At 47.4% G+C, this 25,791-nt stretch overlaps 1 protein-coding gene and 1 non-coding gene across 4 annotated transcripts in view; both read left to right on the top strand.

Annotated features, from left to right (window-relative positions):
• The window catches only part of LOC144945568 (uncharacterized), a 41,248-nt gene extending 15,933 nt beyond the window's left edge, over positions 1-25,315 (top strand). For 2 of the 3 annotated variants that reach the window (XM_078874056.1, XM_078874055.1), the window contains exons 10-17: positions 15,483-15,619; positions 16,290-16,430; positions 17,058-17,193; positions 17,853-17,922; positions 19,059-19,231; positions 20,564-20,624; positions 22,732-22,861; positions 24,150-25,315. In XM_078874056.1, coding sequence (XP_078730182.1) covers positions 15,483-15,619; positions 16,290-16,430; positions 17,058-17,193; positions 17,853-17,922; positions 19,059-19,231; positions 20,564-20,624; positions 22,732-22,861; positions 24,150-24,225 — 924 coding nt within the window. In that variant the 3' untranslated portion in view covers positions 24,226-25,315. Of the gene's footprint in view, positions 1-15,482; positions 15,620-16,289; positions 16,431-17,057; positions 17,194-17,852; positions 17,923-19,058; positions 19,232-20,563; positions 20,625-22,731; positions 22,862-24,149 lie in introns of those variants that run through there. The other variant, XR_013639690.1, reaches the window with a different exon arrangement.
• A 404-nt stretch (positions 25,316-25,719) lies between these two features.
• On the top strand, positions 25,720-25,791 carry TRNAH-GUG (transfer RNA histidin (anticodon GUG)). Its single transcript has one exon. It is a non-coding gene; the product is annotated as a tRNA-His (tRNA).

Raw genomic sequence — 25,791 nt, 5'->3', positions numbered from 1 at the left:
CAAGGAAGGAGGGGGCCTGATGAACGGGCATATGTCACCCGTGCAGGCGGCAGAGACAGTGGGAGAGTCAGCCAGACATAATTAAGGCAAAAAGCCAACCATCCTGCATGGTTTTAAGGAATTAAATTATTAAATCCAGGGTGAGTGGTCAAATGAAGTGGGTCAGCAACGCTGTGTGCACAGGGGAGGGAGCTGATTAACAACCCTGCCCGGCTGAACCGTGAGGGGGCCTTTGACCTGAAATTAAGAATAACACTCCCAGAGCAGAAGGTTGGATGACCACAGTGAGACGAATAAGAGCGTTGTATATCAAGGATGCAGACTCAGCTGAATAACAAGGCTGCGGAGGTCACCAAAAGTTCGTGTTCGCCTAGTTAAGTCGAAAAGCTCAATTATTCTGTATTGCTATTAAAGCAACGTTAAAATCAGAATTTAACAACAGGGTAGGCTAAAGTTATTGATATTCACACCCACTCCAATTAAACCAGGCCACAAGTTACGCCTACTGAACCATCACCATCATTAAGTCAATATGAAATGTTATTTCCATACTTTAATATACAACTCGACCCGAAGCATATGACAATCAGAACCTTCCTAAGTCAAAATTGAATCGCACCCAGATAGGAGCGAATAGTCGATATAAGGTTGAAGAGGGAAGGAAATTAAGAGCACGGCGAACTGCAAACGTAAGCAAAAAGCCGGGAACAACACACCAAGCCAACAACAGCGAGTCGGGCTCCGACAGGCCATAAAGTAGGAATGATAACTCCCGGGGTCAGGGGACATCAGAAAAAGCAAGCAGACAAAAACCAGAACTGACTCCAAGGTACAACCGCCCTCACCTACAAGGAGTGACGGAAATTAATGAGGCCTTGAGTTAACGGCGTCAGCTGGACAGCAACAACAACGGCGAGCAGAGACAGAGTGAGGCAAAAACCTGCGAGGCTATGAAATGCAACTTCATGTCAGTGAAGCCTGACCAACAAGTTAAGTTAAAGACATCACAATACATAATATCGTACATAACATCAATGTTAACGCTATTCACCGTCAACTATATTCCGCTTATATAACCATGCAGACACCAAGGAATACGAATTCCTAGGATCAAGAAACTTACCCCTTAACCTAAGATATCGGAAATAAATTAATAATAATAAGCCTATGCATGAAAGACAAAAGTAAAACTTATGAAAAGCCAGGATAGCGGGATAAATCACCACCAGGTCGAAATAAAGTACATAATAAAGAGCGATGTTAAACCCAGGGTCGGAGAGAAAGGGAGATCCCGGCCGTCTTTGTATCCCCGCAGCACGGGATGGGAGTGTGTATGTGCTCGGGGAGGCACCTCCACTTGAGTCAAGCACCACGATGGGAAACGACACACCTGAGGTTACATACAGAATCATAACTGGGAAATGGTAAGGGACAAATGTTAATTTAAAACTTTTTAACCATGTCTTTGTGTGCTGTGAGGATCGGAGGGAGTGTGCCCCTCCCTCCAGGTCGTGCAACACGAACAGAGGTGCCTATGAGACGATTTGTAACGTCTGTGTTTTGGTTCATGAAGGAGGCCAGACAGAGAGACGACTTCGAGGCAATTTGTAACATCTGATTGTTTGCTCATGGATTTTATGGAGGGAGTATGACAACGGAAGATGCCGTGGGTGATGCACACAAGCACACGGACGTACGGACACACACATGAACACACCTACACACGGACAGATCCTGACACAGTAAATCAAAAGAAAACCCCGCCTTGTGGGCAGGACCCAAAGGGATTTTTCGGCATAAAAGAAAGGACTCTGAGCATTGGAAACCAGTTCGACCAGGAGTCAACTCATCACGAGTTCGACCAGTGGGTCGGCTCCGGAGCGAGCTCGACCGAGCGGGTCGGCTCGACTCATCTTCAGCTCGACCGAGCGGGTCGACTCAAGGGCGAGCTGCGACTAACGGGTCGGCTCGACTCTTCAGCTTCTGGGACTCAGCCGAGTTCAGACGGCTCTCGGGGCTCGACTCAAGCGGCTCCCCATCTCCTCTGCAGGCGGGCAAGACCCGCTTGACAGCTCAACTCGGCCGCGACAGCCAACCTCTGCCGAGTCGGCGGTTTCCCTGCTGCCGCGAGAATCGCGGTTTGGCGACGACGCTGCGAGCGAGCTGTGGGCGCCACCTACCGACCGGGTTCCGAATTACGACAGCGTGTCAACGGACATCCGAACCAAATTCACCACGGCGACAGAGGAGCGACTAATACGTATGACGCGCACCGCCCCCTCACCACACGACCACCTGGCGTCTGTTTGACATAAAGAACCGACTCCGAACACTGACTATTGAAGACAACTCTTACCACTCAAACCCACTCGAACCCATAAGCCATCCGTGGCTGTGAAGAAAAACTCGAGACCGAGTGATGGCCATCCGTCATTTGTAAGAGTATTATCTTTAATATTTAGTGGACTGTACTCTTAATCGCTTAAATTCCCAGCAGATCTTCGGAAAAGGAGCGCCGTTGCAGGCCTTTACTCCGAGCATTCTGTTGTCAGATAACCTGCCGATGTATCTGTTGAGATTGGTGCCTTTAAGAATAATAACTGTTTTTGATTGTGTTTTATCGCCGTATAATCTTTCAAGTATAATCATTCATTAACGTTAAGGTTTTCTTAGCATAGTATTTGCATGTTTTAACGACTCTCTCTCACTAACAACCATCGCGTTACGCGGGATCCATGTGCCGTTGTCAAGTGAAATCAGACAATCATTGATGATACTGTATTGATGCCGTGTTGACGTTCCGGGATTGAGAGTTCGCATACTATATCATAGTTGAGGTTGAATTAGTAATAAATTGATTAATACAGAAGTGGTTGTGTGATTCTTTCCTGAACTATGCATAAGATCTGCTTCTGCGTTGAGATCTGAACTTGGTGACCTTAATAAACACACTAACACATACCCAGTAAATGTTAAAGCGATAACGGGGCGAACCGGGGACCTAAATAAGCGAGAATGAGACGAACCTAGACAACGAGGCCGAGTTAATCTAAGTTAATCTTGTATACTTACACCACACCTGCATAACTGCATACGATTAATTGCCTTATTCCGATCGATAACCCACCCTCGTCACCGAGGCGGAGTCTGGTTATCATAACGACTTGCATTATCATAATTACACCCACTCGCATAATTACTACAATTACCTCTCGAATTGGCATAATTAAATGTGCGTAATTACATGGATTAAAGTATTTCCGGATAATTACACCTTTGGCCAAATTTCGATTGATTATTATTATTTTCACTGAATATTCATAACCCACATATACAACATAATAATTTCACCCACGCACGCATACAACACATCAAAATTTTCACACCCAACATATACAACATAATGGGGGCTCGGGTCCGGGATTTCTCGCAGACAGTTTATGCATGAATTCAGGAACGAACCACTGTTGTGTTAATCAAAGAGTTGTGAACTAACGTTGCTTTGTGATTGTAAACGGGCGTAAAACAAAAAACGCGCTCTGAAGGGAAATACCAGAGTAGCAGAGTATAACAAAGACAGCTGGGCTGAAATTATTTGCTCGAGTTGAACTGACGCATCCTGTGATACAATTGTGTATAGGTGCGCTGAAGGGGAATTCTAGAGTAACTCACGCCGCACATGAGATGTTAGAATTAAGATACACTCTTAAGTCTGTTAACCACACTACGTAATAGAGATGGCGCAGGATCCACAACGTTCTGAGGTTGACACACCAACGCATAACACTGATACAGAGTGGACCTCGGAGGAGGAGATGGAATCTATGGAAAAACAATATCGGGAATTTGTGTTAAAACGCACTGGACGGACTGCTAGCCAGCAGACGGAGCAGAGAGATATATGGGAGGGGTGCCATACAGAAGATGTTAAAGCCCATAGAAGGAAACTACTTAAGGACGTGATGAAATGTGGCAAAGCCAAACGTGACGTAAAAATTGCAGAAATAGCGAGGGTAGACTCGTACCTCCTCGCACAGACAGACAGAGAAAGATTATGGAATGAGGAAAAATTTGAAAGGGAAAGACAAGAGAAACTGTCCTTAATGGAGCAGGTAGAGAATCTGCACACCCTCGTGAGAGAGAAAGAATCCGCACTAAATGCACCAGTGAAACACCCAGACGCTGATACACAGAACACATACGGGAGTAACAATTTACCACACTCCGAGCCACGTGGACGTAGCCCAGGGCCAGATCCCACAATGAGTATGGCTACTGTGCAAAGCAATTTTGATGAAGTAACACCCTCGCAAATCGAGGAGAGAGAAGAGGAAATAATAATACAAACGGGAAAACATGAGGCCGACCACACCAACATTAGAGAGAGACAAATAATTAACCCTAAGTCATCAGGATACACTGTAATGATAGGGCGGAGAAGGGCGGAGCTGGTGCAAGACGGGAAACATGACCTAAACAGCACACCAGGCAGACGCACGCTACGCAAGTATGACCGACATGATGCAGGTGACAGAGACAGCTCACCAGAGAAACGCACCTCGCACAAACACGACCAACACGACACGGATAACAGACACAGCTCACCAGAGAGACACACCTCACGCAAACATGACAGACGCACCTCACGTAAACATGACAGACACAGCTCACCAGAGAGACACACTTCACACAAACATGACCGACATGATGCAGATGACAGACACAGCTCACCAGAGAGACACACCTCACGCAAACATGACAGACACAGCTCACCAGAGAGACGCACCTCACGTAAACATGACAGACACAGCTCACCAGAGAGACACACTTCACACAAACATGACCGACATGATGCAGATGACAGACACAGCTCACCAGAGAGACACACCTCACGCGAACATGGCAGACACAGCTCACCAGAGAGACACACTTCACACAAACATGACCGACATGATGCAGATGACAGAGACAGCTCACCAGAGAGACACACCTCACGCAAACATGACAGACACGATGCAGATGACAGACACCGCTCACCAGAGAGACGCACCTCACGCAAACATAACAGACACAGCTCACCAGAGAGACGCACCTCACGCAAACATGACAGACACACCTCACACGAACATGACCGACATGATGCAGATGACAGACACAGCTCACCAGAGAGACACACCTCACGCAAACATGACAGACACGATGCAGATGACAGACACCGCTCACCAGAGAGACGCACCTCACGTAAACATTATCAACACGACAGGGGTAACAGAGAAAGCTCACCAGAGGGACGCATGACCCGTAAAAATCACCCACGCAAAACCACCCGCACCACAGATGACAGAGACAGGAATCCCGATAACCATGAAGCACGAGACAAACGTAAATACAACACCTCACCTAGCAGGCACTACACATGTAGTAGGCAGCATGAAGGTCAAAGACAAAAACACTCACCACATAGACACCGCTCAAGGAGATCACGCACACCAACCCACAAACACGAATCACAAGACCCACATAAGGAAAACAAGAGACACAGACACGGGAAACATGACAACAGGGATAGTGGAGACAAGGGTAGCTCAAGTGAGCACTCCTCAGGAACCGACACCACTGATGACGAACAACACACTTTTAACAGTAAGACACTAAAACTAATGGACAAAGCACTCGTGAGAATTCCCTACTTCGATCCACATAACAAGAACAGGGACATACACACTTACATAGCTACGGTAGAACAGGAGGCTAAGATCCGGGGTCTGGGTAAATCAGCAGAAAAGGCATGTTTATTATCAAGGAGCCTACATGAACCCGCCAGACCATGGGTAGCCTCCCTGCCAAATAGGGTGAAGAGTGACTTTAAACAATTGAGCCGAGCAGTAGTTAAGAGATTTGGGGAATACTCCACACTATCCGAAGGATTGAACGCGGCAAAGTTGATGACCCAGCGTGTAGACGAAGACCCACGAGATTATCTCCTACGCCTTAAGAAAGCATATTACGCAGGGGACGGGGACAATGCCCAGGGAGATAAGACAGTTTTAAAAGTGATGTTCTTTCAATCATTGAGACCTGAAATAGTGAGAATAGTAGGAATGATGTTGGACCCCGAGACTGCCTCCCTACGCCAGATTGAAAGCAAGGCCCACACGGCCTGGGTGAACGGACGGAAAACCACTAGCATAGCCAAAACCCACATCGTCACCAGAGATAAAGAATGCCTCGATCTGGAGGGAAGCGAATCTCCAAGGAATAATATTAGCGCCACACGGGGTGGACATGAATTCCCCCAGGAGAGGGCGCCTAACCCAATAGAATCAACACCCGTCTACAACACGCTGAACAACGTTCCACGTGGGGGGAGGGACGAGTCCAGGGGAACCTGGCACCCACAGCCGCCACCACCATGGAATGCAGGAGAGGGCGGAGGCTGGAATTATGGAGGAGGAAGAGCGAGTGACGGGCCATACCTACCCCGCGGAGGCCGACGCCCACCAAACCAGTCACCATATCGTTCCCTACTGCCGCCTCCACTAACCATAGAGCATAGACCACCGTTAGCTAACAGGAATCGATATGCTCACCACATCAGGATGGAAAAAGAGCTCCTAGGGAGTATGAAGACTCCCATGCAAATAGCGAAGGGAAGAATACCAACTATACCCACACAGGAGGAGGACACACCCAGAGCAAAGATAGCCCAAGTGAACGTAGGGAAGACAAGAAGCCCCGAAGCAATCACCGAAGTGGTACCAGAGGTAAAAGGGTACCATCTGGGGGAATTGATTCCCGTAGGACCAGTCGGACGAGTCCACGTGGAGGTAATACTACAAGACACCCTGACCAGCCAGGGCCTTTGGGATACTGGAGCAGAAATATCCATGATATCCAGATAATTATTTGACGAACTCCAGACTGCCCTCCAGAGGAAGAATGAAACACTACAGATGATGCCAAGTAACCTTACCTACTCAGGATGTGAAGGGACCCACATGCGACCATTGGGCAAAGTTATGACGAAGTTGACGTTCAACAAAATCAACATGAACCATCCCCTATACGTCGTACGGAGCCCCGGAAAAGAGTTGATCATTGGGATAGAACTAATGAATCGCCTGAAACCCATTATGAACCTTGAATCCCAACAAATTTGGGCACAATCAATGCCGGAGCAACAAAGGGACTCAGAAGATGAAGACGTTGTGGAAGACTCCACGGGAATCCAAGTGATAACACAAGAGCTCAACGTCCTATCAACGACAATCAGGAACGAAGACGAAGACCCAGCAGGAATTCGAATCACTCAGCTAATGACTAACAGACTGAGAGAAGACCGAAAGGAAGCCGACTTAGAGTCAGTATCACTAAATGACCGTCCCCTCATGGAGTATATACCGCCCCCTGGAGGCCAAACCGACGAACTGCAAACTGATGAAGGAGAACACGAGGGCAAGAGCGTATTACCCTCGGATGAAGCCAAGGCAACTCAACCGATAGTAACGCAAAAGGAACTTTCAACCGAGCCGCCCGAAACCACAAAGGCCTTAGACCCAGGACAAGGAGTCTCCCTAATAGAAGAACAAATCGAACAACAAATTGAAGCAGCAGACGCCCTCGAGAACGACACTCAACGAAATGAGCTTCGCCAACTGCTCCACAAATACCACTCCCTGTTCTCAGAAGACCCCTATGATTGCGGCAAAACCGACCTACACGTGGTATCTATTCCCACACTGGAAGGAGCGCCAGCGGTATATGTGAAACAATACAAGATTCCACTGGCTGCCTACGAATCCATCCAAGAAACCTTGGAGAACCTACTCAAGAAGAATATAATTCGAGAATGCAACTCAACCTACAACTCACCGATTTGGCCTGTATTGAAACCCACAGGCAAGTGGCGACTCACCATCGACTATAGGCAACTCAACAAAACGGTTCCCCTATCTCGATGGCCAATGGCAGAGATCGACCAGAATCTCAACCAAATAAAAGGCGCAAAAATTCTCACCACCATGGATCTATCAAATGGCTTCTGGACCATGCCTGTGAAAGAAGCGGATCAATACAAGTTGGCATTTACATTCAATGGAATACAGTATACTTGGAACCGATGTCCATTTGGATACTCAAATTCACCTGCGGACTTTAACATATTCCTACACAAGGCAATGGACGACGCAAAAGAGCGAGGTACCATCGTCTATGTCGACGATATACTGGTCAAGGACTCCTCATGGGAAGAACACCGCGAGAGCCTCCAGCATACCCTCGATCAGTTAAAGGAAGCAGGCGCAAAGATTTCAATACAAAAAGGACAGTGGGCACGCAAGAGGGTGGACTACCTCGGGCTCCAGGTCGGCACTGAGGGACTGTTACCCCAAACCAAAAGACTTGGAGCCCTCCTCGCACTCAAATCGCCCACCACAGTCACGACCCTTCGGAGCTTCTTAGGAATTTGCAACTACCTTCGACAGTTCGTGGACGACTACGCAGGAATCGTTCGACCCTTAGTCAAACTACTGCAAAAAGACGAACCATGGGAGTGGGGACAGGAACAGGAAGCCGCAGAAAAAGAATTAAAACGACAGATCACAGAGGCATCCTGCCTAGCATACCCAGAGAAAGGGAAAGAATACTACCTGGAGACCGCATACTCAGATCATAGTATCAGCTCGGTACTGTACCAGAGACAGGAAGCAGAGAAACGAGTTATTGCCTATGCCAGCAAAGCCCTCCGGGGAGTGGAGATGAAGTTCTCCGAGTGTGAGAAGGCGATATTTGGAAACATCTGGGCCATACAACATTTTCGGAACTTGTTGAACGGAGAGAAGATCATCCTGGAAACGAATCATGAATCCTTGGCATACCTCAACAGTAAGAAGATTCGAGAGGGCCGCGTCACCAGCAGCCGAATAGCCAGCTGGGCACTGACACTCCAAGGCCTACCAATCACAGTGAAATACGCAAAAAACAAGAAAAGTCCAATGGCCCAAGGTCTTGCCGATTTACATGATTGTACCTTTGACAGCGTAGAAGCAGAGGACGAAAAGATACCTCCGGAGGACAACAGGTACCTGCCCTTCAGGAAGGAGACATGTGCCGACCTACCAGTGGTATACATCGATGGATGCTCCAAGATGAAGGAGAACAAGCTTCACGCTGGGTCAGGAGTCATTTGGGAAACTGGCCCACTCACAGGGATTCAAGAGGGATTTCAGCTGGGACCAAAGTCAAACCAGTATGCAGAGTTGGTCGGGGTACACATCGCTGTCCAAATGGCATCCGATAACCAAATACGGACCATGGTGGTGTGCACTGATTCCAACTACGTACAGCACAGCTTCCTGCACCACCTACCCATATGGAAAAAAAACGGGATGAAGAACCATAGGAATAAACCAATTCACCATCGAGAACTATTCGAGGCCATAGATAAGATGGTTCAGAACAAGGATATGAAGATATTTTGGAAGAAAGTCAAAGGGCACTCCAAGATACCTGGTCAAGAGAAAACTGGGAACGACCAAGCAGATGCCATAGCAAAGGTGGGAAGCCTGGAAGGCACCCCGTGGAAGCTAGAAGACCAAACCGACAGAGACGGACAACCAGAGTCGACGAACCAAGACATCGCCGTGATAAGACTGGTCACAAGAAGTGGGAAGAACCCGGCAGAAGCTGGAACCAGAGCCCAATTGAACAGTGCCCAGCCTTCCGAAGACCTGATCAGAATGCAACAAGAGGATGAAACACTAAAGACCCTCGCCGATCATATCCAAGATCCAGCAGGAAAACCGATCACTACTGACAACTTGAATGACAACAAAGAGCTCGAGATCATGCATAGCCAAATCAAAAGGTTCTCAATGCGGAAAAGGCTACTGGTATATACAAACGAAAAAGACGGTCGACCTAGATGGGTAGTCCCCTCTCAATATCGGGAAATAATGTTACAACACGCCCACAATGAACCGTGCAGCGGCCACCGATGCGAGGTGAATACGGGACAGATGCTGCGACAGGTGGCCTACTGGCCAAAAATGGGGGAAGACATACACAAACATGTGTCCAACTGTCTCGTGTGTTGTAAGTACCAGCCAACGACTTCACAGCATAGGGCACCCCTACAGAGGAGGGGAACAGATTACCCTTGGTCCAACCTACAAATCGACTGGATAGGACCTGTCAACCGATCAACCAAAGGGAACAAGTACATGTTAACTGTGACCTGTGCATTCTCTAAATGGACAGAGTGTTTACCAGCACCCAACAACACCGCGGAAACGACCGCTGTCCTACTGATCAACCAAATATTCAGTAGATGGGGTCTACCGTCAACGATCGATTCAGACAAAGGAAGCCACTTCACAGCCGAGGTTATCACAGAAGTGTGGAAGATGTTGGGAGTAAAAAGACAATTACATGTCGCATACCATCCACAATCCTCAGGACAGGTGGAAAGAGCCAACAGGACCATCGTGAGCATCCTAAAGAAATATGTGTCTACCACGGGCCGCGACTGGGATACGAAACTACCCCTAGTCTTGATGGCCATGCGAGCCACACCCAACCGAGCTACAGGCAGGACACCCTTCGAGATCATGACAGGGAGGCTAATGACCCTCCCAGTACACCTGTTATATGTCCCAGCGGAGGACGAGACCCCGACGGCAATGACGCCAACTGAATACCTGACGGGACTCAGTAGTCACCTACAGAGCACCTTCGCTATGGTCAGGGACCAGTTGCAAGTAGAGGCTCAGGGGAGCAAAGCATACTATGACCAAAAAGCCAGCCACGCAGAATACCAGCTAGGAGACCAGGTGTGGTACCTCAATTACGAGAAAAGAAAACAGAAGTGCAGGAAATTCCTACCTTCCTGGACAGGACCACACGAGGTTGTTGACAAAATGTCCCCGGTAGTATATCAGCTAAAAATCACAAAGACAGGAAGAGAGCAGCAATACAAGTGGGTGCACATCAACCAAATCAAACCGTACCCTGTGCTGGTGGAGCAAGATGAGGAATAAAGGTGGAAAAGGGGGGGGGGAACTAAACTAATGGGCATATCACACTACGATAATGTGTAACATGTTTTCCAGGGAATGGCAGCCCTCCTGCTCACGCTCCTGCTAACGTACCTGGCCAAGCTAGAAGGGAGCCAAGGCCTGATGATGCCACCCAAGAATAACCGTAGAAACTATCTTTTTAACGATATCTCCTATAACACGTAGTCAATAGAATAATTTCTCCCTCCCTTATCGTGTTACCTTCCTTTAGAATTTTTTTTTTCCTCCTCTCTCTTGTCACATATAACCATGTTAAGTTGTGACACGTACGCGCGCGTTGTAAGGAAATAGCAGCAAAACTTGAGGACAATCGATGGTTCATGATGGAAGAAGGGTATACATTTTTTTTTTTAAAAATAACCCGTGGCCATTTGACCACTGGCCATTTTTAAAAGGGCGGAATGTTGTATCCTAAGCCTTCTTCCAAACTTGATATTTTTATATATTATCTTTTTACTTGATATATAATGAATGAAAACACCCCAAAAAGCAGCAGGCTGCAAAAACCAGGTGTTGTTAAGTAATGGACTGGAGGAGGGCTAGGATGACAGAATTTGCAACCTTGCTTCAAGGAAGGAGGGGGCCTGATGAACGGGCATATGTCACCCGTGCAGGCGGCAGAGACAGTGGGAGAGTCAGCCAGACATAATTAAGGCAAAAAGCCAACCATCCTGCATGGTTTTAAGGAATTAAATTATTAAATCCAGGGTGAGTGGTCAAATGAAGTGGGTCAGCAACGCTGTGTGCACAGGGGAGGGAGCTGATTAACAACCCTGCCCGGCTGAACCGTGAGGGGGCCTTTGACCTGAAATTAAGAATAACACTCCCAGAGCAGAAGGTTGGATGACCACAGTGAGACGAATAAGAGCGTTGTATATCAAGGATGCAGACTCAGCTGAATAACAAGGCTGCGGAGGTCACCAAAAGTTCGTGTTCGCCTAGTTAAGTCGAAAAGCTCAATTATTCTGTATTGCTATTAAAGCAACGTTAAAATCAGAATTTAACAACAGGGTAGGCTAAAGTTATTGATATTCACACCCACTCCAATTAAACCAGGCCACAAGTTACGCCTACTGAACCATCACCATCATTAAGTCAATATGAAATGTTATTTCCATACTTTAATATACAACTCGACCCGAAGCATATGACAATCAGAACCTTCCTAAGTCAAAATTGAATCGCACCCAGATAGGAGCGAATAGTCGATATAAGGTTGAAGAGGGAAGGAAATTAAGAGCACGGCGAACTGCAAACGTAAGCAAAAAGCCGGGAACAACACACCAAGCCAACAACAGCGAGTCGGGCTCCGACAGGCCATAAAGTAGGAATGATAACTCCCGGGGTCAGGGGACATCAGAAAAAGCAAGCAGACAAAAACCAGAACTGACTCCAAGGTACAACCGCCCTCACCTACAAGGAGTGACGGAAATTAATGAGGCCTTGAGTTAACGGCGTCAGCTGGACAGCAACAACAACGGCGAGCAGAGACAGAGTGAGGCAAAAACCTGCGAGGCTATGAAATGCAACTTCATGTCAGTGAAGCCTGACCAACAAGTTAAGTTAAAGACATCACAATACATAATATCGTACATAACATCAATGTTAACGCTATTCACCGTCAACTATATTCCGCTTATATAACCATGCAGACACCAAGGAATACGAATTCCTAGGATCAAGAAACTTACCCCTTAACCTAAGATATCGGAAATAAATTAATAATAATAAGCCTATGCATGAAAGACAAAAGTAAAACTTATGAAAAGCCAGGATAGCGGGATAAATCACCACCAGGTCGAAATAAAGTACATAATAAAGAGCGATGTTAAACCCAGGGTCGGAGAGAAAGGGAGATCCCGGCCGTCTTTGTATCCCCGCAGCACGGGATGGGAGTGTGTATGTGCTCGGGGAGGCACCTCCACTTGAGTCAAGCACCACGATGGGAAACGACACACCTGAGGTTACATACAGAATCATAACTGGGAAATGGTAAGGGACAAATGTTAATTTAAAACTTTTTAACCATGTCTTTGTGTGCTGTGAGGATCGGAGGGAGTGTGCCCCTCCCTCCAGGTCGTGCAACACGAACAGAGGTGCCTATGAGACGATTTGTAACGTCTGTGTTTTGGTTCATGAAGGAGGCCAGACAGAGAGACGACTTCGAGGCAATTTGTAACATCTGATTGTTTGCTCATGGATTTTATGGAGGGAGTATGACAACGGAAGATGCCGTGGGTGATGCACACAAGCACACGGACGTACGGACACACACATGAACACACCTACACACGGACAGATCCTGACACAGTAAATCAAAAGAAAACCCCGCCTTGTGGGCAGGACCCAAAGGGATTTTTCGGCATAAAAGAAAGGACTCTGAGCATTGGAAACCAGTTCGACCAGGAGTCAACTCATCACGAGTTCGACCAGTGGGTCGGCTCCGGAGCGAGCTCGACCGAGCGGGTCGGCTCGACTCATCTTCAGCTCGACCGAGCGGGTCGACTCAAGGGCGAGCTGCGACTAACGGGTCGGCTCGACTCTTCAGCTTCTGGGACTCAGCCGAGTTCAGACGGCTCTCGGGGCTCGACTCAAGCGGCTCCCCATCTCCTCTGCAGGCGGGCAAGACCCGCTTGACAGCTCAACTCGGCCGCGACAGCCAACCTCTGCCGAGTCGGCGGTTTCCCTGCTGCCGCGAGAATCGCGGTTTGGCGACGACGCTGCGAGCGAGCTGTGGGCGCCACCTACCGACCGGGTTCCGAATTACGACAGCGTGTCAACGGACATCCGAACCAAATTCACCACGGCGACAGAGGAGCGACTAATACGTATGACGCGCACCGCCCCCTCACCACACGACCACCTGGCGTCTGTTTGACATAAAGAACCGACTCCGAACACTGACTATTGAAGACAACTCTTACCACTCAAACCCACTCGAACCCATAAGCCATCCGTGGCTGTGAAGAAAAACTCGAGACCGAGTGATGGCCATCCGTCATTTGTAAGAGTATTATCTTTAATATTTAGTGGACTGTACTCTTAATCGCTTAAATTCCCAGCAGATCTTCGGAAAAGGAGCGCCGTTGCAGGCCTTTACTCCGAGCATTCTGTTGTCAGATAACCTGCCGATGTATCTGTTGAGATTGGTGCCTTTAAGAATAATAACTGTTTTTGATTGTGTTTTATCGCCGTATAATCTTTCAAGTATAATCATTCATTAACGTTAAGGTTTTCTTAGCATAGTATTTGCATGTTTTAACGACTCTCTCTCACTAACAACCATCGCGTTACGCGGGATCCATGTGCCGTTGTCAAGTGAAATCAGACAATCATTGATGATACTGTATTGATGCCGTGTTGACGTTCCGGGATTGAGAGTTCGCATACTATATCATAGTTGAGGTTGAATTAGTAATAAATTGATTAATACAGAAGTGGTTGTGTGATTCTTTCCTGAACTATGCATAAGATCTGCTTCTGCGTTGAGATCTGAACTTGGTGACCTTAATAAACACACTAACACATACTCAGTAAATGTTAAAGCGATAACGGGGCGAACCGGGGACCTAAATAAGCGAGAATGAGACGAACCTAGACAACGAGGCCGAGTTAATCTAAGTTAATCTTGTATACTTACACCACACCTGCATAACTGCATACGATTAATTGCCTTATTCCGATCGATAACCCACCCTCGTCACCGAGGCGGAGTCTGGTTATCATAACGACTTGCATTATCATAATTACACCCACTCGCATAATTACTACAATTACCTCTCGAATTGGCATAATTAAATGTGCGTAATTACATGGATTAAAGTATTTCCGGATAATTACACCTTTGGCCAAATTTCGATTGATTATTATTATTTTCACTGAATATTCATAACCCACATATACAACATAATAATTTCACCCACGCACGCATACAACACATCAAAATTTTCACACCCAACATATACAACACTCTCCCCCACGCCCCCCGCCCCTCTCCTCCACGCCCCCCCGCCCCTCTCCCCCACGCCCCCCGCCCCTCCCCCCACGCCCCCCGCCCCTCCCCGCACGCCCCCTGCCCCTCTCGCTTTGTACGAGGTGACTCATCCCGACCCATACAAGTTATAGCAAGCGCGTCGTATCCCAAGCAAGACGTCGTATCCCAAGCAAGACGTCGTATCCCAAGACATGCTGTTCTCGTAAAAACACGACGTAGACCAAATTCGACGTATTCCAAAGCGGTCATATACCAAGGTTACCACTGTACTCGTATAATCAATAATCATAATAAGCATTGTAGAATATAGGAACGATGAGTTTAATGGTAGGATAATGACAAGATATTGATGGTGCACTTGAGCTGCAGGCATGATTCTCACTTGTTTGGACCCCTGTCTCTCTCACTTACAGATACTGCATGAGCACATCAATTTTCGTTACGAGGTGCTCAAGAAACTGGGGTCAGGATCCAATGCGGTCGTGCTAAAGTGCATGGACCACAAAACGATGGAATTGGTGGCCATAAAGATTTTCAGGAATGCGCGCGGGTAAGTGATTGCACTCACCGCCACACCCTCCCTTTTGTCTTAAACACACATCTCTAGATTAGCGTCGTTGATTGCCACGTTGCGTTCCATCGCCTGGCGCTTTCAGAGTGGCGACGCAGCTCTTCATTTTTCATATTCTTGGTTATTTCGGTAAAGTCACGTAGAAGGGCAATAATAAAAATAAAACAATACAATTCTCACGACGCTTCGATTGCAACACAAGCAATCATCATTAGGTGTGAAAACCACAGCAAGAAAATGTTTGAAAACATTGGCGGTTTTTTCTTAACGTTAGCACCACGGACAGCGACTAGCGGTTGTTGAGACGGACGGTCCATCTATGCTCGGAACGGAGGAGAGGGGAGAGAAGGAGAATGGAATGCAGTCTGAAAGTCACCGTAAGCGTGAACACAATCAATAAAGAGTGTTTTTTTTTAAGTCCACATTGTGAATGAAAGGCAACGTGCAAATGTGCCCACAGAAGGCAGTTATCATTAATTTATATGTTTTTACAATTGTATACTACCAGCTGCTACGACGTGGTTAATCGAAAACAATACGTCGAGATTTGAGCAGTAGCAATAGGTACAATGTTCAGAAGTTCATTGTTGAAATATGTCGTTACTTGAAATAAGTCGTAAGTGTTGGAACATCTCACCTCTCTCTACAGAATCAAAGCCAACGTGCAGAAGGAAGTTGAAATCCTCAAACGTCTCTGTGAAAAGGATTTCAACAATGACCACAACATCATCCGCTTGAGGGAAACGTTTTCCTTTCGCCGTCATCACTGCATATGCCTCGAACTTGCAGGGTGAGTGGTTGCAAGGATTGTTTTTCAACCGAGCATACAAAGTCCTCGATTTTCGTTTCTTCTATTTACATTGTTGGTTCACTTTCATGTCGCCTATGGGTTAGACAGCGTATGTCGATTTTAAACGCATTGATTCGCTCCATTGTTTTAAAAGATTGCCATACTGTACACTATACTATCCTCTCTAAATGCAATCTCCACTGCTGTCTCTGATGAGTACTCCATACTCCGTGTTAACTAAGATACCAAAATATACCCAAAAAGATATATAATAATTAAAAATATATAACCTATCTTTTTGGGTATATTTTGGTATCTTATCTTGGAATGAATATTTTTCTAAATGTATCTACCAACAATAACTATCCCCAGGAACATATTCAGAATTTATATCACTAATTCAAGGATAAAATCGGTTTCCAGTTACGTTATTTCACCGAACGTCACGTTTTCCACGGATTGCATCCCTAATCTAAGTAATAATGAATATCAGATTGCATGACGGCACGGCAACCAAACTGAAAACCGATATTTTTATTTTCCTTAATGATCCCTCCGGGTGTAAAGGAGGTAGCCTGTGCATCTTTAACTCACATGTTTCACCGTGTGCATGCCCTCGTGCAATAGACTCGATCTACGGAAGGCTATGAAGACGGCGGAAACTGTACCTACAATGCAGTCCGTGCGTTTGTACGCTCGGGCTCTGCTCAAGTGCTTGAGCCTGCTGCGGAAAGAAGGAATCAGCCACGGCGACTTGAAGCCGGTAAGGGTCTGGGGGGGTCAAATGGCGTTAGTAAAATGCGTGTCCAGCGCTGTGGATCACGGCACACAAATGTTGTGAAATTCCCTTTCCGTGGGACATCTCGGAGGAAGTGCCATGCCCTGGCTCGCCAGAAAGAGGTTATTGCAAGGAGACTAATCTCCATCTGTTTCCATCTGTACAGGGATAGAATTTTGCCCCCTCACACCAGGCATGGGTTTTCTCTGGGTCCTCCGATTTCCTCCCACATGTACAATAAATAAATAAACATTAGATAAAAACACAACGTGGCAGGACCCTCCGGAAGAAGAGTCCTACGACTCAGTGTTGCTCTCCTTGATAAATTAGTCAAATCAATTAAAATCTAAGGTAACATCTATCTGCAGCGAAAGCAACTGACCGCTCGCACGGCAACGTACACGTCGCTGTTTAGCGTTTCAATACTCGGCACCTGACTTTGTGATATGAAATGGAGATAAGCAAAGGCTCGACTCAAAGTCTGCAAATGATGAGAGCTTGACCCGGACAGCGACGTCTCAATGCGTAACCGGTCACTTGCAACGACGCATTGACGAGTAAGATGCCGTGCATTGGGATGGACGAATGTGCGTGCTCTCTCCAAATCTCACCTCTGCTCAATCTCCCTCCCCATGCTTCCTTAGGAAAACATTGTGCTTATACAAAATACGATCAAGACGATCAACTTTGGCCTTAGCTGCTATGGAGAAAGAGGTACGATTGCCAGGATGTAGTTGTAAAGCATGCTTTCCAAAAGACCAAAATGACAGTTTTAGTCAGGAGCGTTCCTTCTGTAGATATGTAACAGGTTCCGGAGACACTTGTAGAGGTAACTTCTTTATTACAATACAACACTCCAACAGTCCAACAGTCCTGATACTCTGTTACAGCCTAGGTACACAGCCTAGCTACACAGCCTAGCTACACAGCCTAGATACTCTACTCTGGCTACGCTCCGGAACTCGCCCTCACAAGGTCGTAGAGTCGGGAGTTCCAGAGTCCCAGCGCTGGCTCTCACAGCATCCCAGGGTCTTCAGATGGCTGGTCGTGGGTCTTGGGTCTTGAGTTACAACTGGGCCCCGATCGTCCAGGGAGCTCTCCTTTTATGCCTGGTACAACGAGGGGTGGGGCCGTGTGCGCCCCCAGATATCCCACAGAGCACACACAGCCCCCCCCTTTGGCGGCGCCAAGGGGATTAAGCGTCTGGACCCCCTGGGAACTCAACGCCTGGCGCCCAGAGGCTTAAGCGTCTGGACCCACCTGGGAACCCAGAGCCCCCAGCAGCCCCTCCCTTCTTATGTCACTACAGATAGCTCCATGAAAGGGGTGGAACGGTCGGATAACGGTTCGAACACTTCACATTCAAATCCCATCTAAGGGCAACATCCATTGTTGAGCAATATTTTAACCCGTCCTCTCATTTTACTCTCTGATGCGGTGAAAAACGTGACAATTGACTGAAAATGTAAAACGTGAATTCCACGAACCATTTAGATATCTACCTGCGATGTGCGGGCAATTGCCTTTTTCGTGAAGCGCACAACTTCGCCAAACCGTTCACCACAGCAGGGTGTGTAGCGATGCATGGACTTGTCGATTAATATCCGGCCATCCTCTTCACCAACCCGCACCAAGCAGAATGGTGATGTACGGTCAAATAAACCCCACGACCAGCAACTGCGCGTAGAGGCCCGCGTCCAGTAGTAGACTGACCAATGGGCTGTGTCCGCGAGCTTGCTGGCAAGGAAAGAATGGATGTTTTTGTTGCTGCTGAAGGGAGCCTCCTGCGTTGGACTCATGGCAGAGGCATCAGGGGTCTGATATGGCGTCTCGTGTCTCGTCCCGCGCAGCGCTCTCTGACATTCAGAGGATCTGGTACAGCGCGCCAGAAGCCATCCTGGGCCTAAAGAGCAGCAGCCCGATGGACATGTGGTCGCTGGGCTGCATCATCGCCGAGCTGTACTCTGGGGAGATTCTTTTCCCAGGCCACCACGATGCCCACCAGCTCGCCCTCATCATGGAGGTGAGTATCGCTCGCGAGTCAGGCTGAGGAAACCTAGCGGGAATCTGAGATTGAAAACAAAGAGAACAGGTACAGCAGCGGCAATAGTGGCCGATATTGCAGACAGGTAGCGGTGAAATTAGGAAACGATTAGTTGATTGTGCCTTTTTCACTATTAAAATCACAATGCTTGCTTCCCTTGCTATTTGACTGGATTCCATGGAATTGTGGCTTCAATGTTCTACCAGTTTTTATCGTAGTAGCTTTCCACCGATAATTATTGGTTTTTATCATAGAAACGTAGCCAACTGATTATAATCATGACTTAAAGCTTTCGTGACTGCAGGAATTCAAACTCTTTGGGTCTATCTACGTGACTTTACCGAAAGACCCAAAGAGTATGATGATAATCAGTTGGCAACGTTTCTATTTTGGTTTCACCTTTTTGATTTTGTTATTCTAATTGGGTTTTTACCTCTGTCAATGTTTTATTTTAATATAAATATATTTGCACCTCTGATGTATGGGGGCTTTGAGTTTACTAATGGTAAAGGCACTTTAGAAAACTTAGTTTGTTAATAACGTTACATTGCAAGTGAAAGAAAATTATAAAAATACTTGGGCCGCATATGCGGCACTAAACGTGTGCTGTTGCATATAGTTGATTCCCTGCTTGCATTGCCTTAAACAAAGAGAGATGTTCAACCTCTGCAGGTTTTGCCCATCCCTCTTTAGGCCCCACCTCCATTTTATTCCCAAATCCTTTACTCCTTAGGACCAGCTCCCTCCTGATTAGGCTGTTGTCTCTTCCTCTATCAGCTCCACTTCTCTCCTTTCTCAGCTAAACTATTTAAAATGAAACTATTTTAATTATACCAGGTAAGGCCCACTGAGCTATATAGCTCTTTTTCAGAAGCAACCTGGCCACATGATAATAGCTCAAGCAAGTGGTTTATCATGTGGAAATTTGTAGCAGCCAAGTCCTCTCAACGGATGTTTGTAAATGTGGAGGGAAAATCTGGAGGACCCGGAAAGAATCCACGAGACCACGGGGAGAACATGACACTCCAAATATACAGGCGTCAGGGTTGGGATCCACCCCACAACCTCCTGTACACCAGGCAAGATAGTAAACATCTCACCACCGCAGCACCTAATACATGTGCTTTAGACATCGAGGCCACAGTAACGTTGATTGATTGCCTGATTCTATTTGTCGACGCAGGTGAGAAACATTCAGCCGTTAACTGTTTAACACTAATGCCCCATGGAGAATCTTGCTTTTCTGCGTTGACGCATGTATTGCCCTCAAGCACCCGTGATCCTGCGTGTTCATCCCTGTAACGTGTGCAGGTCTTGGGCGTCCCTCCACCATCGATGATTCGGGCTTCCCCGCTGAAAACAACCTACTTCGGTGAGACTGGTTGGCTGCATGCCAATTTTCATTGCTTTGAACATCCGCAGATTGCTAGTGCAGACAGCTCTCGATTGTTTCTAGGAATGGGGAAACGGGTGGTCCAGATGAAACCAAAACAAAGATCTATCTTATTTGATATTCATAGAGCACCTGTGCCCACGGTGCTTACCATGGTTTAAAACACGGTAACATCCTGGAATGATTTAGAGGAATGAGTAACCACAAAGATAACAGATAATACAGTCAGTAACAATCATGCACGACCCAATGTAGCCACGCTCCAGGCTTAGACTGTGTGGCAGTAGGGCTCCTGTTTGTACAGCACCCAGATTCTGGAACTCCCTGCCCTTGGAGGTGAGGAATTCGCAGTAGGTAGAGACGAAACTTCGATTTAAAAATCCTACCTCTCTCTCTTTAATTCTCAATCTTATTCTTCAGTCTTCATCTCCACGGTTACTTCTAACTTATTGCGCTACTCTGCATGCATGTGTAATAATCCTTCGGGAGACGGCTTCGGAATCAGTCCTTTTATTTCCACTCCACAATACACTTTGCTCACTCACTCTCCGTTGCTGGCAGACAACGGAGAGAGGACAGACTACGCACTAAGTCCCCACCGCGCACGTGGCAACCCGAGCCCCCGTCCGCACGTGACCCTGCTCTTGTCAGTTTCAGTCTGCTCTCGATCGTTCTCTCTCACTCGCTCTTAATACCTCCGTCACGTGGTTCCCCCAGCCAATCGTTCATGGACAGCTTCGACCATTCTCGATGGTTCCCTGTCAATCCCGGGACCACGCCCCTCATCCGGCTCCCCATTAGCTGGGGCCCCGAATGGCTAGGCCAATCACTCCTGATGACCTGTCGTGATGACGCGTGGGCCATGGTCCCTATCTCAACCCTTATTGGCTACAAGCAGGACCGGCAAGCCAATCCCCACGTGAACCCTCTATGGCTGTTATTACACATGCATGGCATGTAAAGTCTATTGTTTGGGAACACTGTATACATACTAATTATGATTATTATTTCCCATTATAAGCTTTTTCCGTTATAGAAAATCAATATTTGTATTAGTATTGTTAAGTCAATTTTGGTGAGAGCACATCCACTGCTCTACCCATGCAGAATGGCAGCAAAGATGTAGAATGCGTCAAACGTTTGTTTCTTAGAGTGATTGGTTCACGTAGCGACGCGTTTGTGGCCACCCGGTCACCCGGCCACCGACACTCAACGTGCGATGAGCAGCTCATGATAGAGACAGTGCGAGTGCAACAATATAATAATGATAATTGTTTTTTTACCCTTCTATCTGGCAACAAAACTGACACCTTTTTTACAAGGAGTCATGTTTGCATAGACCACAATACCTGCAGCCAAAATGCAAAAAAAAACATAACTTTTGGCATCATCTGGTCCAACACCATGTGAGACTAGGCTCTAAGGAAAGCTGTCTCGGGTGTGGACCAATCAACTTCAAGGACAGTGCATATATTATCAGAGTTATGTTTCTTGTTTGCATTTTGGCTGCAGGTATTGTGGTCTATGCAAACATGACTCCTTGTAAAAAAGGTGTCAGTTTTGTTGCCAGATAGAAGGGATAAAAACAATTATCATGGTGCAACAATATACTCTTGAATCTGCAAGCACCATGGTTACTCCATTGCCGGCATATTCCCACCCTGTAGATAACCGCGAGTTGACTGAGTGGCGAGTCTCCTGGGACGGATTAACCTGGAGGCAAACGGCCTCAGGCCTCATATTCTGTAGCCCCCCACCACCCCCCCTTTCCAGGGTAACGCGGCCGTTGGAACATTTTTTTCCGTGAATTACGATGACATCAGTCGTAAATTTGCTCAAGCTAGGAAGATGTTTTTTTGTTTGTTTGAAGAAACGATTAATTTACCTGGAGCCAAATATATAAAAAATAATTGCGCAGGTAAATAAATAATTGTTTCATGACTCCGTACACATTTTTTCAAAACGTGATATGTGCTTAGGCCCTTCTTTCCTGTTAGTCAGCCTTAGGCCCCTCGTCACCTTAATGTGGCCCTGCGAGTCGCACTCTACGAACTGCCGAGTTCATGCAAAGTACTTTTATCCTCAGATGAATGCAACAAACCGCGGGTCGTGTTGGATCACAAGTGGTACCTGAAGCCTCCGGGCAGCGTCAAGTTGAAGAGACGGCTGAATGCGAGCAATGAGGACTTCATCGACTTTATTCGGCAATGCCTCACGTACGTACACACCCTCCCCCCCCCAAACCCCTCCCCCTTATTATGTGATAATCGCGATACACACCTGTGCAGCCGCATGCAAGCATGGCAAGATCTCACCACGTGCAGCAACAAATGATCCGCTAAGATGAGCAGTACGTGGATCGTACAGCGCGACTTTGTGGTGTCCGTGAATGTGCGGTCATTCCTCGCTATTTTCAGGAACTCAGGTAGCACGTTTAACAAAGAATTAGTGTACAGTCGCAAACCCTCAACCGCACATCCGCTAAAATCATGTCAGACTGGGTTACCTGCCATCCCTTGGCAGAATCATGGAACGTACGCCGACTCGCTGCCCCATTCACAAATACGAAGGTGCAGGCATCGTCACAGCGATGATTCACCACTCCGCTACTCTTAATGCCATCATTTGACTCGTCTACTCCCTCAATGTAAAATAGTTGTTGCTCTCTCCACCTACGTCAGCCATACGAAGAAGAAGCCCTTTGCCAATCCACTGCTGGATGAAAACTTCCTCATGCCATTTGGGTCGTGTGGGTTGACCACTGGTTTGTACGAGTTGTTGACGGGAGAAAAGGGGTGTGGAGGGGGAGTGGACAAGGCTTGAGACCAGTCCAGCTGTCACTCGCTACTGATGTTAGCCGTGGCCAGAAATTGCAACTCGGTTCACCAGGTGCATGGTGTAGTGGGCGTCGAGGTGGCATATTCTGGCTGGCCAGAAGGCAGTACAGCAAGTGGGATAATCGCCATCTCTGTCCACATGGGTTAGAGTGTTGCCCCCTTCCATGCGTGCGTTTTCTCCGGGTATTCCTGTTCTCTCACTTATACAAACACTCATGAAGTGGCCGTGTTAATTATTGGTATGCACCGTGCCGTTTTGCCTCTGTCGTGTGATCACAATTGGGGGCCACGGTGGCGAGATGTTAACTACCTCGCAGGGTATACAGGAGGTCGTGGGTTCGATTCTGACCCTGATCCCTATTTATTTGGAGTTTGCATCTCCCCGTGGTGGAGTGGATTCTTTCCGGGTCCTCTGGATTTTCCCTCCGCATATAGAAACACGCATTTAGAATATTTGACTGCTGTACATTTCCACACGATAAGCCACTTTGTTCAGCTATCATTTGTGGCCAGGTCACTTCTTGAAGAGAGCCATATAGCTCAGTGGGCCTTGCCTGGTAAAATAAAAACATGAAAAGTGAAATAGCTAGTGCCGCGGATAAATAGACCCGTGGCACCATTCACATGGTGGCTTTAATGATGTGGAGTCTGTACCTGGCATTTCCAGGTGGGATCCAGAGCAGCGAATGAGCCCTGACAAGGCAATGGACCACCCGTGGATTCGGTCAACGAAGAACTTTTAGAGGCTCTCGGACGGAGAGAGGCCGCGTTGCCAAACAGCTCGGGACCGGGACACCAAGAAGACCAACTTTGGGGCCATCGAGGCTTCGGACGGGGCGGATTGGCGGAGTTCGGGGCTGTAATCGTTGCATAATATTCATAGAATGTCATTAACATGAAGATGAATCTGAGATTGCAATGTGTGTGTGCTGCGAGAAACCACAGACAGTGCAATGCAGTCCAGCAGGGAAATGTGGACTTGTTTCATCTGCATGTGGAAGGGTGTCGCCTCCTGGCACGTGTGGGTCTTCTCTGGGTGCTCCCACACGTAAACACTCGTCATTTGGTCGATAACAACTTAACAATAGGGCCACAGAACTTGGACAATTGTAGGTACCAGCTCACCACGGGGCTTCCTTTCTGATTATCCGTGGTTCCTCACACCTCCAATAACTGCTTGCTTATTATTATAAGTGGAAATTATTGTTTTCATTGTTGTTGTTATCATCAGCACTGTGGGAGGCAGCCAGGGTTGGTGGATGTTGTAAATTCCCCTTCACGTGGGCGTGGAGGTGCCATAACCTTCCTCGCCAGGAGGAGGCAGTACAGCAAGTGGACTAGTCGCCATCTTCATCTGTACGGGGATAGAGTGTTGCCCCCTCACACGCGTGGTTTTTTTTCTGGGTCCTCCGGTTTCCCCCACTTGTATGAACGCTCGTCATTAATTAACTGATGCATTTATACATAGAGGACAGCAGAGCTCGGACAATCGTTGGTGTTGGCTCATCACGTGGCTTCCTTCCTGCACGTGTGGTTCGTCGTGCCTCTGTGAGTCATTCTCATGCGCGCTATATGAGGTTACGTAATAAGTCAGAACACTAGAATTTATGTACTATATTTAATATTTAAATGCCCATAGATCAGTGTTGTGAAATGTTTTACGGTTCGACTAATAAGGGAATCATTGTTCAACGCATACGAAATATTGTAAATGTGTGCATGTGCCATTGTAAAAATCATGCTGTATTGTGAATATAAGTTCGTTCAAGTAAAACAACATGAATATAAACAACATCAGTTTTATTTTCACTTACCGTGAGTCCTGATGCTGGCTTGCTTGTCGGAAGGGGCGCAATGAGTCACCACATTCACACACGGACACACACTCCATTGACAACGATCCCCCATATAGCCTGAACAGACTGTAGGGGCAAGTGCTGTTAGGGAGTAGCACCTATGAAGGCTGGAACGGCACACGAGGGAGTGGGTGGCCAGCACCACGCCCGGCCGCCTTTGTCTCCCCAGTGGCGATGTTTACACACCGCACCAGGTACTCATTTGAGGCCGAGTCGACCTAGGGGAGGCCGAGGACATACATTCCCACTGACACCCAAAAGCTCACACCACGACCCAAAGATTCGTGGGCCGGGTGATTGCACCGGGCACCACGTGTCCAGCGGGGTCCCGGCTATAAGAGGGGCTCCCGGCGCCCACGTGATCGCGAGCCCGCGTAGCTCGCCGTGATCGTATAGTGGTTAGTACTCTGCGTTGTGGCCGCAGCAACCTCGGTTCGAATCCGAGTCACGGCA

Source organism: Lampetra fluviatilis, chromosome 38 (assembly GCF_964198595.1).
Source record: "Lampetra fluviatilis chromosome 38, kcLamFluv1.1, whole genome shotgun sequence".
Classification (NCBI taxonomy): domain Eukaryota; kingdom Metazoa; phylum Chordata; class Hyperoartia; order Petromyzontiformes; family Petromyzontidae; genus Lampetra; species Lampetra fluviatilis.
Note: the sequence above shows the minus strand (reverse complement) of the source record. Positions and strands in the feature narration are given on the sequence as shown.